Genomic DNA, 17,900 nt, shown 5'->3' on the forward strand with positions numbered 1-17,900 from the left:
GGCCAGTGGAAGCTGCAATCAGCCGAACCTGCGGACGTGGCAGGTAAACAAACCAGCCCACCCCACCATGGGGCTTACCCTGGAGGGCCATGTGCCAAAGGTTGTCGATCCCTGCGCTAGCTGCTGCCATAAGAGACCACAAAAAGACTAGGGGTTCAGCCTCCCAGGAATCCTGGGCCCAGCCTCGTTGAGGTTTAGAGGACTCTGCTGCATAGCTGAGTGGAAGGGAAGTCCTTGAAGTCAGGCAGTCCTCCACTTAAAAGGAGTGAGAACGAGGACTCAGATCCTTTCACTAGCCAATTCCACCTGGGTAGTTTATAAGTCAAGAAAGTTCCCCACAATAGCAGGACCACGCCCTCAGCTTACATCTGGCATCAGGTCACATAAAGGCTATATACAAGTGGTACCATAACATCCCCACATGTAGGCAGCTGGCCTGGCTCTCCAGCCCAGGAAGGTCTCCATTCCACTACCCGGCCTTTTCAGATCCTTCCTTCAGAGCATAGTTTTATTCTTAAACTAAAAACACCAGAACAAAGCTGTTCCTCTGCCCACCACAGACTCCAGCTTGCAGATGCTTTTCCCCTTACCTCTTTCAGTGCTGGAAGGAGATGAGACTACCCTACTTTCCCCTTTCTGTCAATCTCACTGCTTCAGCACTAATTGCAAGACCTCATCTCCCTCCTGCAGATCTCACCAACTGAGCTCTCTCAGCTCTTCATAGTGTTCACCTGATGCTTTTCCAGATGGTTTTGATAATCAAAAAGGGCTGACTGGCCCCAGGCCCTTAAAGGGGCAGACCACCCTGTTACACCAAGGCTATTCTAACTAACACCAGCCACATACAGAGGTTCAGATTGCTATAATATTGCCCTGATGGCTCTTCTCGCCCCCATGCCAAGCAGAATTGGGATGCAGGAGAGAATCTGACCTTAAATTTTATGTGTCTGGGCTACTGTTTCTCACTTGGTGTTTTTTTAATATGCAAAATTTTTTGAAGCAAATCTTTTCTTCTTTAGAGAGAATTAATTCCTTTTTAATTGCATTAATGCAAAAAAAAAGCAAATAAAAGTTTTAATAAAAGTAAAGCAGCCTTTAAACTCATGCCCTTTGCAACATAATCACACTGATGGACATACATTAATAGAAATTTTAATAAAGGTACAGTCTTAATAGGATTTAAATTCATAGATGTAATAGTATAGAAGACATGTTTTTCTTCCACTAAGCAACATAATTTTTTCCCATCTTAGTTGAAATAGCCACAGCATCTGATCTTGTTTCTTTACCTCAACAGAAGCATACAGTATTGGATATTATAAGGAAAAAAAATTAGGAATAGAAGGCATATAAAGATTACAAAATTATAAGTTTAATCTTCTAGTTTATAACAATATCTATAGACAGATAAAATGTAATGAACATTATATTTAATACTGTTTATGTTTTGTTTCTTGAAAGAATAGTGCGTTTAGTTATTTTTATTAAAAGCAGAGCTCTTCTGGTTACATAAAAATCATGAGCTTTCGTGGGTGAATACCCACTTCATTGGATGCATGTATTCACCCACGAAACCTCATGCTTCCATATGGCTGTTAGTCTATAAGATGCCACAGGACTCTTTGCTGCTTTTACAGATCCAGACTAACACGGCTACCCCTTTGATATGTAAAAATCATGAGATACTGAACACGTGTTCAGGGCTGGTGCAACCATTTAGGCAAACTAGGCAGCCGCCTAGGGCACCTAGTGGTTGTGGGTGCCTAAAAGCCCACTCAGGCAAGGAGGTGGAGTGGAGGTGAGCTGGGGCAGGGAGGGCTGCCCGCAGTAATGAGGGGGGGGGCACAGGGGAACTGCTCCCCACCCCAGCTCACCTCCACTCTGCTTCCTCCGCTGAGCACACGGCCCCCGCTCTAAGTCTCCTCCAATCGGCATGGCAAGCCTGGGAGGGGAGGAGAATTAGAATGGCACCAGCATGCTCAGTGGAGGAGGCGGAGCTGAGGTGAGCTGGGGCGGGCTCCCCAGGCAGGGTTAGCTGCTGCGGAAGGGGGAGGGAGTATCCCCAGGCGGGGTTAGCTGCTGCGGGGTGGGGAAGGGGAAGAGTCTCCCCAGGCAGGGCTAGCTGCTGCAGTGGGGGAGGTTGCTGCTGTGGTAGGAGGGCTCCCTGGGCGGGAGTGGTGGTGGTCTCTGCTAGGTGGGGCGCGGGGTGGTGCAAGGTGGAAGTTTCACCTAGGGCGCGAAACTTCCTTGCACCGGCCCTGCACGTGTTGATCCATTTGACATGGGAAGTTAAATCCTGATCCTATTGAAGTCAATAAAAATTTTCCATTGATTTCAGTAAAGCCAGGATTTCATCCAGGGACACTAAAAGTTACAGAGGATTTCTCATAAAAACCCAGCCCCACCAGTGGATTAGAACGGATTGCTTTTGCAATTTCAAACAAACTCTTTCCACTAGAAAGAAGAGGAGTACTTGTGGCACCTTAGAGACTAACAAATTTATTTGAGCATCAGCTTTCGTGGCTACAGCCCACTTCATCGGATGTATCGAATGCAACATACAGTAAGAAGATATATATACATACAGAGAACACGAAAAGGTGGAAGTTGCCATACCAACTCTAAGAAGCTAATTAATTAAGATGAGCTATGTACATTGGCCAAACTGGACAGTCTCTACTCAAAAGAATAAATGGACACAAATCTGATATCAGGAATCCTAACATTCAAAAACCGTAACAGACTTAAAGGTGGCAATTTTGCAACAGAAAAGCTTCAAAAACAGACTCCAACAAGAAACTGCTGAACTGGAATTAATTTGCAAACTAGATACCATTAATTTGGGCTTGAATAGAGACTGGGAGCAGCTCGGCCACTACACAAACTGAATCTATTTCCCCACATTAAGTATCCTCACACCTTCTTGTCAACTGTCTGAAATGGGCCATCCTGATTATCACTACAAAAGTTTTTTTTCTCCTGCTGATAATAGCTCATCTTAATTAATTAGCCTCTTAGAGTTGATATGGCAACTTCCACCTTTTTATGTTCTCTATACGTATATATATCTTCTTACTATACGTTCCATTCGATGCATCTGATGAAGTGGGCTGTAACCCACGAAAGCTTACGCTCAAATAAATGTGTTAGTCTCTAAGGTGCCACAAGTACTCCTGTTCTTTTTGCGGATACAGACTAACACGGCTGCTACTCTGAAATCGTTCCACTAGGATATGGAGCCTCTGGCTGCAGTCCAAGGGGTCCCTTATTGCACACTGAATGCATCACCAACTTAGTGGGCCTGATTCTGACCTCCCACTCTCTTTTTTCCTACCCCACTAATGTAACTCCCTCACTTCAGAGTATTTACTCCAGATTGGCAGTGGGGTATGTGAGGATCAGAATCAGGCCAAGTGAAAAAAAAATCACTAAAAATATTGACTATAAGAACTACAGATTTTAGATCTGTTCACTAGTTTACACTGGCTTCTATGTGCAGGCAAATCAGACAAAATATACCACATCCTTTGCTTCTTCAATAAAATATGAGAAGACAGGGCAGAATTTCTTATGGCCAGATTGCTCCCCGCCCAGTCAAACTCATGTGGGGAAGGTACTGTTCCATGGGGGAGTATGACCCTGCCTAGAAGGAGCTGTGTGTCAGCATCCAGTTTTATGGATTCCCTGCCATCTGCGTTTCCACACACACATCCTGTGCCAATGGACTTCTGTGAAAAAGTACTATAAGGACTTCCTCTAGCTGCAGCTGTCCCAGGTCCCTTCTTAAAGGTGGAAGGTTCCCCACCATGGGTAACAGGGCTGATGGGAAGATAATGTGCATCCATACATGTCTCTTCTCCTCCCAGCCTGCCACAGCCTAATCCAGGCTGCCTCACTGTCCACACAATCTTCACCCCCTTCCCAACACCAGGATTCAGTAAAAACCTCTCGGTGGGGTCCAGTGCCATTGAGATAGCTGACTCTCCCCATTCCATGCACGGTGAGACCTGACATGTGGAAGATTCCCCTCTGGGGGTAGATGCTAGGGACAAGATCTGACCCTTAGATTTTAGCTACACATTTCTCTATATAAAAATGTATCTATGAAAATGAAGGTGTGATTGTCCCTGTGAGGCACACAGACCCATATCCTCAGATGGGGTAAATCAGCAAAGCTTCTTTGAAGTCAATGGAGCTGCACTGATTTACACCAGCTGATTATCCGGCCCAGAGAGCGTGCAGAAGACTGTTGCCAGGGAGTGCACCTTATACATTTTGCTGTTAGGCCTAGGGTGACCAGATGTCCTGATTTTTGGGTCTTTTTCTTATATAGACTCTGATTACCCCCCACCCTCTGTCCTAATTTTTCACATTTGCTGTCTGGTCACCCTAGTTAGGCCCCACTTTGAACTGGCATCACTGGGGTTGAGAGCATTTAGCACGTTGCAGATTCTTGGTCTATACTTCAGTGCAGCCCTTCATCCCTGCCGTCTCTGGGAATCTCTTCTCATAGCTTTGCACAGTGAACAGCATTGCTTTTTCCTGCTAGTGGAAAAAAACAACAACATCTTGTGTGTTGATGAAACTGTCCACAGTGAATTTCTCATCTTGTTCTGACGAGGGATAAGTGAGATTTCAGTGCTAGTTGGGTCACGCTGAGTGTCAGTATAGTGCTATGTGATATAGGGATAGGCCACAAAGAGCATTAGCCGCTAAAATAGAAAGCTATAACTTAGATCTGGGTACCTGACATTGATCTGAAACATACCGAAGGAGCAAGGAGGCAGTCTTAAATGAATGTGGCATGGACTTTTCATAGGAGCATGTGCTCTTCCCACAAGTGGTGGAAACAAACCACACTGGAATTAATTCTGAAGTGCCCCAAGGCAGCAATGGTCTGAAGTCAATCGCATTATTGCTTTTTGCTCATTTTCAGCTTCTGTTTGGTTATGGCAGTGGCATAATAGCCTTTAAACTTGACCAGGAAAATGGGGATTGGAATGATAATAGTTAACATGCCAAATATTGCAGCAAAGGCTGCCATCATCTGGCCAAAGATGGTGAGAGGGATAATGTCACCATAGCCCACAGTGGTTAGCGTGATCAGAGCCCACCAGAAGCAAATGTTAATGTCTGTGAAGTGCAAATCTGCCCGGTAAGAAGAATGAATACCCAGCAACTCGCCATAGAAAAAGAGAGAACCAAAGAAGAGGGTTTCAAAGGTCAGGATCATCAGCAGGAAGCAGATCTCTCGGATGATGGACTTGAGCGTGTAGGACAGGACTCTCAGGATCAGAGGGGTCTCTATTAGCTTGAATATCTTCAGGAGTTTGAAGAGGTAGACTACGCGGACAAAACCCAGCCAAAGCGCTAGGTCAGGCATTTTCTGAATCTGCTCGGCGGTGAAGAGTTCAATATAAACTGGGAAGAGGGAGAGGAAATCAGCCACATTCAGAGGATTCCTGAGGAATTTCTTTTTGTCTGGACAGAAGAAAAATCGCATGGAAAACTCAAAAGTGAACCAGAGGACACAGAACAGTTCCAGGTGGAGCAGGTAAGGGGTCTGGTGATAATAAGGCTCATTGATGCTGTGCATCACATTGGAATGGCCGAAAATGGTCAAGTTAGCGGCAGAGTACTCGTATTGTGCCTTCGTCTCCTCACAGAATATGATGACGATTCCAATGGTGAACAGCAGAGAAATAATTGCCAGGCACTGGAGAGGGACAGAAAGGTCAAACATAGGATCAGGTCAGTGTGAGGATATCACAAAACTTCAAAGCCTCACTTCACATCCAGGATTCTCAGCTTCAAACATTACCTTCTCCTAGACTCACTTTTACCCAATTTCCATCTAGGAATGGATTCACACAGTGAAGGTTTCTTTTTCTTTTCCATCCTTACCTGTCCAAGGCCAAGAGAGGGATTTGGGTCAAGGAAAATAATGTGAACTATTAGCATCTGGACTTGTAGGGAAGGGGAGACATCTGACAGCTAGAGCAACATGGACAGATTCACTGAGATTGCCCTAGCACGAAGTGCGGCTCAAGTGACTCAGCTGTTCTAGATAGACTGGAAAATGTCCTCTGCCTTCTCCAAACTTGCTGCCCCAAGTGCCTGTTCTGAGAGGAGAGGAATTAATGAAATGTGCTAAATAACTATTTAACTATACACAGCACAGTAGCAAATGCGCAGCCCTAGCATGCAGAGCAGTGGGGCACAGCAAAGGGCCATAGTCAGGGCCCAGCACTAGTACGGAGACACAACAGCATTTTAATTACAGAAAATTAAATGAACTGAAGAGTTGGCACTTTTTTTTCCCTGATAGCACAAGCAGAAATCACCTGGGTGTTATTAAAGCCCTGGCATAAGTGTTTAGCATTAGCTCAGCCATTAACTGGTTTAAATTCCGTGCTGATGTTTAGAAAAGCAGGTGACCTGGTAGAGAGCACAGGTAAAGAAGAATGGTTGATTTTGAGCCACAGACTCTTAACTGACTTTGCAGGCTTCCAAATTATATGCCTTGTATTGTTTAATAACAGGTAGATAGTAAGTCTAAAGCTGGTCAAACTCTCCTTTACAAATAACAGATTTACAATGGTGTAAATCAGGAGTAATTTTAATGAAGTCAGTGGAGTCAGCTGTAAAACTGGAGTGAGGTCAGAACCAGAGCCTATATTAATTGCACATTTATCCTGTTTCTGGTTAGAGAACCTTTCATGAACTGATCCTTATTTTCAAAAATATTTGCCAGATGCTTTGGAGGAATAATGTAGAGCAGGGTTTCTCAAACAGGGGTTGCCACTTGTGTAGGAAAAGCCCCGGCGGGCCGAGTCAGTGTGTTTACTTGCCCCATCCGCAGGTCCAGCCGATCGTGGCTCCCACTGGCCATGGATCGCTGCTCCGGGCCAATGGGGGCTGCTGGAAGCGGCACGGGCCCTGTTTGAGAAACCCTGATTTAGAGCCTATGGGTCAGTGGTGGGTAAACCTGTGGCCTGCAGGCTGTATGCGGCCCAACAGGCTAAGCTGATTGTGGGCTGCGAGACATATTGCTGATGTTGGCTGTCCACAGGCACACCCACCGGCAGCTCCCAGTAGCTACAGTTCACTGCTTCCTGCAGCTCCGATTGGCCAGGAACGGTGAACTGTGGCTACTGGGAGCTGTGGGGGGGCATGCCTGCGGACGGTCAATGTCAGCAACATGTCTCACTGCCCGCAATCAGCATACCCTGATGGGATGCAGGTTGCCCACCACTGCTGTAGCTTGTTTATGAAATTATCATTCAATTGTTTATTAGTCATGTTGAATGAGGAAGGGGGTCATCTAAGTCATATGGTCTGGTGTCAGCTCCCAAGTGGGATTAGTAAAATTTTATAATATAAAAATAAAACTCATAGTAAATAGCTCATTTCTACTATGAATTTTCAAATGAATAATCATTAGTGCTAAAACTCATGAAACCTCGAGGATTCACAAATTCCCCTGGAATACCAAGGCAAATACTTCTGTGTAACTACTAGCAGCATCACCTACCCAAAACAGAGCAAGCTGAACTGCACACTAAAAATATTGGTGAATCAAGTTGTTATTCTGGGATGTTTTATTTAATTATTCAAGTACCGTAGCTGTAAGCAGGACTCTGAACCCCTGCACTAGAGCTGCAAGTTCCTAAGCTTTTTCCACCCCAACAGATTCAGGATCATTCTGACGAATCTATCTGGTTCTCCACTGGAAGCATTACCTTGGCACTTAAAGAGGAAAAGGGCTTTTCAAAGATAGACCAGATCTTTGGCTGCCACCTGGCCCTCCAGCTGAAATCCCTTCTTTCCACCTGGACTATAAGGCACTGGTCATCAGCATGTTCGTTCTCATCCCAAACATTAAATTCCTCTGGCTGGCTGTCTTTATTGGTCAGCTTCAGCCAACAGCAGAGTGCCAGCTGTGCATCACTTATCTCCCAGAAAGCCAGCTCTTCTTCTAAGACTGATCTGCAGATGTCTACAGGACAATGGAGGTGTTTGGTCCTGTAATAGCTCAACACGTAGCCAAAGAGCTGAGCACTCCTGTCAAAGAAGAATTCTTTGGTGGTAGGGTTATAATCGTATAGTGTGCTGGCATTGGGCTCCGTGAGGCTGCAGAGCTTGGTCCCTGGGAAGGTCCGGAGGGTGCTGCAGTACGTCTCATGTCTGATTCCTCCAACATTCAGGATGATCTTCTCTTTTGAGCCATCCATCCTTCAGGTGTCAAGTGGTGGGTTCACGTTCTGATTGGCTTCTGTTAATCTCTAGCAAGCCTACAAGAGGGAAAAAGGGTAAGAATGCAAATTAAAACCCTTAAGGCTGCAAATCTGAAGCAGGGCAGTTTTCCATGGAATGTCACACCACTCCATTAAAGCTCATTTTGTAACTTCCCTGAGCACTGGAATTTCCTAGAGAAAGTGCCTGACTCCTCTCACCACTGACCTATTCTATTCAATATAGCTCTTCAACTGCTCGCATCACTCATCTGGACGCCTTCCAATAGTGCATTAAGAAACATGACTGTCTGTCACATGTTGTTTGTTCTCTCATCTTCACGCTAGGGGAGAAAAGTATACTGTGGAGTGTCTTGTTTTTGGAAGAGGTTTTTTAATGTAATATAATATAATATTTTAATATACATGTTGCCATGTATTTATATTAGAGAAGGCAAAGTCAAAGAAAAGTACCTTGCATTTGGAACACAAGGTGGTGAAGTTTGTGATGGTCTTTAGTTCCTGAGGGAATTCAGAAACTCTGCCTCACATAAGGACGAGAAATACCCAGAGGAGCAGAGCTTTCGACCACAGTCTTCATCCCAGGGCTTTAGGGGGTCTTTTAGACTTCACCTATCCTTCTGGGTGTGGGAGATTTTCTCCTCTCTCCACATTACCTTGATGATTTGGAGAGTCACAAGTGAGATGCTATGACTGCCTGACTGTCAACTGGACCATGTTTTCTGGGAGGGGGAAGGTAAATGTTCTCTGAGGTTCCACTTTGCCTCTTTATTTGTCCCCTCTGGACTCATGTTGGGTGTAACTATCTGCCCAACTGTAGGATGCTGCTTCCTCCTGGAGTCTATCAACACGACACCTGGGTCAGCTGGGAGAGGTTCAAGAGCAACATGAGGCACTCCCTTCTCCAGGGGCTGAATGTGATGCCTTCATAGCAATCCCAGACCCTGCTGCCCAGGACTCTGTCACTGAGCAGCATGATTCATCTACAGTTACTGATAACCCAATATCAGCTCCATTCTCCAAAGCTTAAAGTATGTTGACCCCAAATGTGTGGAAGCTGTTTCTCAGTTCTGTATTAATGTCATTACAAGAGACATTTCATGAGTCAACCTCAGTCTTCTGCACTATACAACACGTGGCAATGACAGAGAACTGGGGCATTTTGGAAAGGACCCATGGATATCACACACACAGACACCTCTGTCATTTCTGATATACTGCACCCCCTTCTATGGCAGTCCTGGGATAAACCTCTCGGTTCTGACCTGTATCACTGAGAGTTGCTCTAGACCTGACCTCTCTTTCCTTCCCACTCACATTCGTGCTTCCCACCCATTCATTCCTGTTTGTACTTTATACCATGGTGTGGTCCAGTTGTCACCTTCTTCCCTCTTTGTGGAAAGCACTTGGGCAAAGAAGCACCAGCTCCCTTGTGTGGTACCAAGGAATGGGAGCGCCTTTCCACTTGTGACCTGCTGGTAATCAAGATTTGAACCTACAGTCCAGAACTGAAGGACTTGGACCCTATCACAGTATGTTACTAGTTTCCCCATACAGTTCCCTTTCCCCAGAAGGCTTGGTAAGAGAACGCTGGGGCTGGCTCACAAGTTCACTAGAAACATAAATTAATTGCTGTTTGGCTACCACAGTGACTGCCCTCAACACACGTGTGCACACACCGAGGGCCTGATCCAGCTTCCAGTGAAGTCAATGGCAAAACTCCCATTGAGTTCAATGGGAGCAGGATTGGGCCCACATAGTACATAAATACACACTCTGCTTTGTGCTTGCAGCACATAAACTCAAATACTGAAGCAAGGATATGAGTGACACAGCAAGTTAGAGTAACCTTCTCAGAGTTCAGAAAACCTGTTACTGGAACTTTGCGAGAGCATTCTCCTTCCTTTTACAAGCAAGTAGTTGTGTAAAAAGCTGATTTTTAAATGCCTTTGCTAAATTCTTATTCATCTACTTAGGATGCTCGATGCCTCTTGCTCAACAGTGCAAATCCCAAGTGAGACATCAACTAAAAAGCTACATTTCAAATCCTTACCTTGGAGTTATTGCAGTAGCTTTGTGACCAGAGGAGAGAAGAAGCCTAGAGGAAGAGACAAGTTCAGTGAAAACAGGATGTTCGGTGGCTGGACTCCAAGCTTAGGCTCATGGATGCTAGAAAACAACACCAACCAATCGAACAAAAAATATGTTGAACCCCCCCAATCCCCTCCAAATCTGTCCTATCAGCAATCGCTTTTCATCCTCTAAGGAATAATACTCAAACATGTCAACAACTGCCAAGCCAGATGTTCTCCTGGCCAGATTATTCTTTCCTCTGCCACCCGCTGTGCTTCTTACAGCCTCAAAGAACAGTGGTATTTTGAAAATATGTAATGCTCAAACTTCCTGGGCCCAATATAAAATTAGAATGTTGAGCAACATAAATGCAAGGAAAATTTATTCCTCTCCTCACTGTTCCTTACTCAAATTAAATTAAAAAGAGAGCTGTCACCCTCCTTTCAATTAAAGGGCTTTCCATTCATTTCTAGCTGCAGAGGAAATAAACTTTTGCACCTGCAAATTTTTAACTTGCTTTGATCCCTGATCATATTAGGAAGATTTTAGGTATGTAACTGCTGAGACTGTTAAAAGAAAATTCACTATTTAAGACAGAGTGTTTGAGGTGGTGTCATAAATATAAATGGAAGGGTAACAACCTTTATTTATGCAGTAACATAAAATCTCTCCTGGCAAGAGGTACAGATAGAGGTCCAGAATCATTTTATGTGTAAGGAGTTAATCAGTTCAATTAACCTAGTTGGCACCAGACCAGAAGGACCAATGAGAAAAGAAGATGCTTTCAAATCTTTGGTGCGGGGGAGGTTTTATTTGTGCCCTCTTTGTTCTCTCTAGATAGAGAGAGAGACCAAGCAGGTAACCCATCTCTTGAAAAGATACCTTGAAATTATACCTCTAAAATTCGCAGAAATTGTAAGTAAATGGATTAGATTATCTTTTGTTTTAGCTTGTGAATTTTCCCTATGCTAAAAGGGAGGTTTATTCCTGTTTTTGTAACTTTTAAGTTGAGCCTAGAGGGGAATCCTCTGTGTTTTAAATCTTTTTATCACCCTGTAAAATTACCTTCCATCCTGATTTTACAGAGGTGCTTCTTTTACCTTTTTCTTTATAATAAAGTTATTCTTTTAAGAACGTGATTGATTTTAGTATCCTAAAAATAAAGGTTTGTATTTTTATTAAAGGCAATTGGTTTGTATATTATTCTCAAGCCTCCCAAGGAAAGGGAGTGAAGGAGCTTGGGGGGATATTCTGGGGAAATAGGAACTCCAAGTGCTTCTTTTCCTGAATCTTTGCCTAAATCACTTGGTGGTGGCAGCAATACCGTCCAAGGTCAAGGAAAAGATTTGTGCCTTGTGGAAGTTTTAACCTAAGCTGGTAGAAAAAAAATTAGGGGGTCTTTTATGCAGGTCCCCCCATCTGTACCCCAGAGTTCAGAGAGAAGAGGGAACCCTGACAGATGGTCTTTTAATTACTCCTCAAAGTCAGTTTCCAGATTTTCTCTCTCCGACTACTTGTAATATTATTCAAAGGAATTAGAGACAAAAAGGACTTTTCATGTCACCTTTCTCACCCCAGCCTTAGGCTATTTCCTAAGAGGGTATGTCTACACTGCAATAAAACACCCACAGATGGCCTGTGACAGCTGACTTGGACTCATGGATCTCAGGTTGGGGGCGAGGGGGGGGAGGCTATAAAATTGCCGTGTAGATTCCTCATGAGGTCCCAGAACATGAGCTCCAGCTGAGCCCGAATGTCTAGACTGCAATTTTATAGCCCTGCAGCCTGAGCCCTGCAAGCCCAAGTCAGCTGACACAGTCCAGTCAGAGGTGTTTTATTACAGTGTAGACGTACCCTAAGGCTCCGATCTAGTTTTAAATTACACAAGCAAAGAGGCAGATTCAGACCTCATCAGAGAAAGATCTACCAGATATTCCACCTAAGATTGGTTTGCTTCATTTTAACCCACTACACCTAGTTATGCTCCCTAGGGCTCTGCAATCCCTTTTTCCTCTTTCTGAAAAGAGGTATTTGTATTTGGACTTTCCAGGCTGATTAATTGGCCTACTTTTGGTCCCCCAATATGCACCACTCCTGCAGCTAAAGGGGCTGTACAGCTGCACTAGCCAGGCAGCTGAGGATTCCCAGGGTGGCATGCAGCCATTACAGATAGCCCTGTGCCACATGCTTCTAAGCATCCAGCACAGGGACATAGCTGGTAGAAGGGGGTATAGCAAAGCATTGCTGGTCCCTGGAAGCCAGAATGGTCCCTTTTAACTTAAAGCTCTGGGCAGGCCCACCAGTAGCAATTCCGGGCCACAGGGCAGAACAGTGTTAGCTGATCTACAGCCCTCAGGTCTTTTTCCAGTTCCTGCAAGGTGTTATGGTCTGGTGTTAGCTGCTCAATTTTCCCCGTCTATACTAAGGTCCTACTTAGTTTCATATTTGATGGAAAAATTTAAATTCACAGGCGTTACAGCACCTCCTACAGTACATTTTCATATGAGCACATTAAAATTTTTGCATTCGTTTTAGTGACTGAAGCCCAGAGGTATGTTCCAGATGCGAAAAGCCACTGAAATAATAGGAAACAAAATGATACAAGCTGTTACTGGGCTCTGAATAAAGCCCTTTGATAGCAATACAACAAAAGCCTGTGTTTTCTGATCATTGTTAAACACAGATGGAAAGTGCAAATCCAGTTCCAGAGAACAGGGCCCTTCTCCAAGTTTTCTTTCTGTCTGGTATTTTCTGAGAATTTACTTTCCCGGCATGAAGCACTGCAGGAGCTTGGCAGTGACCTTCAAATCTCTTCCCCCATTTCACTTTTCTTTGGGTAATGAATCTCTTGTTTCATTTTGACCTAGATTTATTCAGACCCAGGGCCTGGCAGCTTTTGGGAACATTATTACTGTAATAAACTTTGCTGTATTTTCAAAGATAGTATTATAACAAAACAGATTCAGATCCACTAGTAGTTGAAATGAAGATAGTGGCAGTGACTAGATCCAGGTGCTAACAACATCTGAGCTATTGTTTCCTGTTTTCCCATACCAGATTCTTTATAGCATTTCTCTGTATTTTCTCTCCGATTTAATAAAAACAGCTTTTGTGTATAACAAATGTTTTGGGATGTTTTTCCCATCTGTTCATACTCAGGTATATAGGAAAGGCCAAACTATACTCGCAGTCACACCAGCCTAAATCTGGTATGGCTTAATTTACTTACTGGAGTTACTTTTCATTTACACAAGTATAAATGGGGAAAAGTATCTTGACCAAAGAATTTATAATCTGAAAAAGGTAGAATAAACTCCCCAAAAGATTCTTGAAAGAAAGAAAGAAGATTTTATGAGTTGCAGGTGGAGATGATTAGCAGTTTATTAAATATAAATGGTGCCCAAGAATACTAAATTAGTATAAAATATGCCAGGGTCCTGAAAGGCTGGCAGGAAACAGCCACTAGGGATACAAAGCAGTTCACCAGTTCACCTCCATTTCAAGTCAGTAGCAACTGAGGATATATTCTCTCCTACCAGTCTGGCCACTGTTGATGATAACCTGCTGGCCTAAGTTAGAACATCCCTCTTAGGCTGCTCTAATGCACCCCAGGACTGCCTGAGATGAGGGAGCCATCACTGGCCCCTGACACCTCCTCCAGCCTTCAGCACAGGAAAGAATGTGACCCTGAAAGTCATTTGTCTGTTTGAAATGAGTTAGGGGTATCCATCCAGTTCCTAAGCAACAAGGGTCCGCATCATAGAAACAACAATCACAACTGGCAACAACAGATTTCCTTGTTCTTAGTAGAGAAGCTAAGGAGCAAAACAGCCAGAGACTGAACTCCGTACTCACCCCTAGAAGCAGTCCCTCCACACCAAGGAAGAGGCACATTGCTAGAGGGAGCTTGCACAACTGATGCTTATATTGTTCCTCTTCTGAAGATAAAGAGAGAGACTGGAGTCTCTGGGGCTTTCACACTGGTACTTTTCACCAGTACTTAATTCACTTAAAAGAATAAAAGAGGAACAGATGAGAAATCCTAAGTGCTTTAGAACACAGTGACCTAACTGCTTTGTAGTGAGAAGAAGAAAGAGGGGACGTTCTCAGTCACTGCTGCCAGAGAGTGATGTAGTTGTTAGGACAACAGGCAGGACTAGGTTTATTGGTGTTAGGATATCAACCATTTACAGAACACACAACAACCGAAGTCTTTATTTCCAAAAGTGAAACCCTTTGTGTGGCACACATTCCAGAGTTAGAGCTCAAGCCACATCCCCTCTCCTGAATGTGGGGATTCATCCCTCCTGAATATAGGTCATAGGGACACTGAAGGCACAGGAAAATCTCAGCTCTATGCCCAGATCTCTTTCAGGATCTTCCCTCAGGGCAGTTTTAGTCTTGAAACATAAAACATAGGAAAAACATCATTTGTTTCCCCTTGCCACTTTCAGGGCTGAAAGGAGAACATACCCTTCCCATCCAGTTCCTGCTTTTGGACCTACTGCGGAAACCCATCTCCCTCCAGGTGAACTCTCTCAGCCCTTAATAGGGCTCACCAAACCCCTTACTAGCTGGGTCTGATACTCAAACAGGGCTGGCTGGTGGCCCCAGGCCCTTAAAAGGACAGACCATCCTGTTACACATGCATAGTGCATAAATCATCTGCCAGGCACCAGCAAACAAACCGTTCTTCAAAGGTGGTGTGACATTCCCAGACCAGTGTGGTACAGGAGTCTGGTAGAGGGCAAATATACCGGTCACTGGATGAGTAGTTTTCTGTTCCCTGAGTGACCAGAGCAGGAGCTGCACTAGAGTAATCAGGAACCTGCTAGAACCAATTAAGGCAGACAGGCTGATTAGAACACCTGCAGCCAATCAAGGCAGGCTAATCAGGGCACCTTGCTTTAAAAAAGAGCTCACTCCAGTCAGGTGGGGAGGAGCCACAGGAAAGGAAGTGCGTGTGAGGAGCTGAGAGGGAGAGGGAGAGGGAGAGGGTAACGGTAACGGTAAGGGTAAGGGTATGCTGCTGGAGGACTAAGGAGTATAAGTGTTATCAGACACCAGGAGGAAGGACCTATGGTGAGGATAAAGAAGGTGTTTGGAGGAGGCCATGGGGAAGTAGCCAAGGGAGTTGTAGCTGTCATGCAGCTGTTACAAGAGGCACTATAGACAGCTGCAATCCACAGGGCCCTGGTCTGGAACCCGGAGTAGAGGGCGGGCCCAGGTTCCCCCCAAACCTCACTCCTGATCAGACACAGGAGGAGCTGATCCAGACTGTGGGGAAGATCACTGAGGTGAGCAAATCTGCCAGTAAGTGCAGGACCCACCAAGGCAGAGGAGGAACTTTGTCACAGGGGGTATTAAGGTGACTTGAAAAGTAACTGAAAGATGGCAACAGTAAAGCTGTTTCCTCGTTTGAATACATTGTACACTCCATATTGCCTTATAATAGTCCATCTAGAAGTTTAGCCAGCTCAAATCTTAGATTCCGTGTGTTCTTGATAAGGCCATATGGAATAATCCCTATGGCTCTTTGTATATGGAATTAGAAAGGTCCTATGAAGGAGAAAGAGGATTACACTCTATTAGCTTCACCCTAAAGCCTGAAAGTGCGTTGGAACTATAGTACACTTCATGCTACCAACCCTCAAATCACTGTTCAATACTAAGATGACAAGAATCACATACAAGGCACTTCCAGATACACTGCAAATCATAATCCCAGGTGATGCTGTGGAGCATTACTTCAGCTGAATTCACTGCAGACAGTTGATACTCTGGAAGAGGGTGAACTTCCACTGCTGTCTGCAAGACAAGATGAAACAGGCATGGTTTCCACAATGAGAGAGAAATGGTATCTGAGGACATCAAACTGTTAATTGGTGATCAAAATCCAATTAATATGAATAACTGCAAGGCGTCAAGAATCATTCAGTCTCCATCATTTTCTCCCTATCAAACTTGAGGACGTAGGTTTTGGAGGCCATATGGGTTCCTCTTATTCTACAATATCTTTAAACTTCACCAATTTTTAAAATGGGAAAAGAAACCAAAACAGGGAGAGGTGAACTGATAAGCCAGCATCAGAGCTGTGATTAGAATTCAGGACTTCCTAGTCTCTTAACTCCAGGCATGACTCACTAGACCACAGACACTTGGAACTGTTCTATTACTATGTACAAAATTGTGCTCAAGATAAAAATTACACATAAATGAGCCTAGTTGAACTAAAGCACATGGATGAAATACAATGATGAGGACACCTCTATGTGTTCAGCAAAACAGAAATATATTCTCCATCCACTTGATCTCTTATGCCTGGTCTGCACGACAAAGTTTTGTTAGCTGAAGTCTCCTTTTGTCACTACAGGTTTGCATACATCCTCACTCAAAATTGATTCTGTTGGTGAAATCCCAAATTACGCAAGTCCATAGGCAACATACTTCTGCTGGCAAAATACCAGCGTGGACACTGTTACCTATTTTAGTAAAAAACAGTCCATCAGCAACAGTCTCACTATGCCCCACTTCCCTCAGCAGTAACTGCTCTAGTCACTGTTTTGAACTTCACTGCCCAGGGGGCACTGTGACCAGAAGCTCACCCCACACTCTTTTTAAAATTCCCAGAATACTTTGGAAATGCTTCTTTTCCTGATAGCCCTCCTGTGCGAGCACACCTCCTAGACCACCTCTGTGAGCAGATTGGTATGGATCTGCACAAAGATAGATCCCCAGCTAAATCATGTGTTGCTGCATGGACCATGAAGGAAATTCTGGATCTCAACTGCCTCTGGAGAGAAGGGGCAGTGCAATGCCAGATGTAGAGTAACTACAGGAATGAAGATATCTATGTGAACATTGCAGAAGTGATGCAGGACCTGGGCTACAATAGGGGCAAGGAGCAATGCCAGGTGATGGCAAAGGAGCTGTGGCATTAGTAATTACCTCAGGAGGCTCACAGAAATGGATCCCTTCATGTTGCTGGATTCCTTTCTGGCCATGTGAATCTCTGACAAGCTCAATTCCATCACTTAATGGACCTTCCTGAGCAGGGAGATAAACGTTTCCAGGATGGCCACTCTGCATCTCAGTATAAAAGAGCTCCTATAAATGATATTCAGCCTCTGAAGGAGATAAATAACAAGACACATAGTTCACTGTAAAGTCCAAATCTGTCACTGTACCCAGGGCTCTGTGCTTTGCAAAAGTACTTTCATTTTAACAGTTTTGAATGTATTCCTTTAAGTGTCACTGAATATCCCATTAGAGCAAATAGTGCCGAGTTTAAATTCCCCACACTGTTCATATTTTGCATACTTCTGTCATGTCATCTCAGGTGGGACTTCCAACAGTGCATAAGTGAATTAGGCACCTAATTCCCATTGAACCTCAACAGAAGTCAATGGAGGTACATAATCCATTTAGGTGTTTTTTAATATCACACTCCTCTCCAAATTAAATAATCCCAGTCTCTTAAGTCTTTCTTCATATAGAAGTCTCTATAGGCCTCCAATCATTTGTCTCCATTCTCTAAATTCCTTCTACAGAGCCAGAGGTTTGAAGTCTGGC

The 17,900-nt window shown here is 44.2% G+C and overlaps 1 protein-coding gene across 2 annotated transcripts; it reads right to left on the reverse strand.

The window, feature by feature from the left end:
- Window positions 1-1,132: 1,132 nt before the first annotated feature.
- On the reverse strand, window positions 1,133-16,105 carry LOC116816582 (voltage-gated potassium channel KCNC1-like). Of its 2 annotated transcripts, XM_032765919.2 has the most exons (4): window positions 16,020-16,105; window positions 10,309-10,353; window positions 7,743-8,294; window positions 1,133-5,716 (listed from the first exon to the last, which is right to left on the reverse strand). In XM_032765919.2, the coding sequence occupies exons 3-4, from the start codon at window positions 8,232-8,234 to the stop codon at window positions 4,913-4,915; spliced, it is 1,296 nt and encodes a 431-aa protein (XP_032621810.1). In that variant the 5' UTR covers window positions 8,235-8,294; window positions 10,309-10,353; window positions 16,020-16,105; the 3' UTR covers window positions 1,133-4,912. The 2 variants fall into 2 exon arrangements, with proteins under 2 accessions (XP_032621810.1, XP_032621809.1); XM_032765918.2 differs by lacking the exon at window positions 16,020-16,105 and having other exon boundaries at window positions 10,309-10,375.
- Window positions 16,106-17,900: the final 1,795 nt, after the last annotated feature.

Source organism: Chelonoidis abingdonii, chromosome 8, assembly GCF_003597395.2.
Source record: "Chelonoidis abingdonii isolate Lonesome George chromosome 8, CheloAbing_2.0, whole genome shotgun sequence".
NCBI classification, from domain to species: Eukaryota; Metazoa; Chordata; order Testudines; family Testudinidae; genus Chelonoidis; species Chelonoidis abingdonii.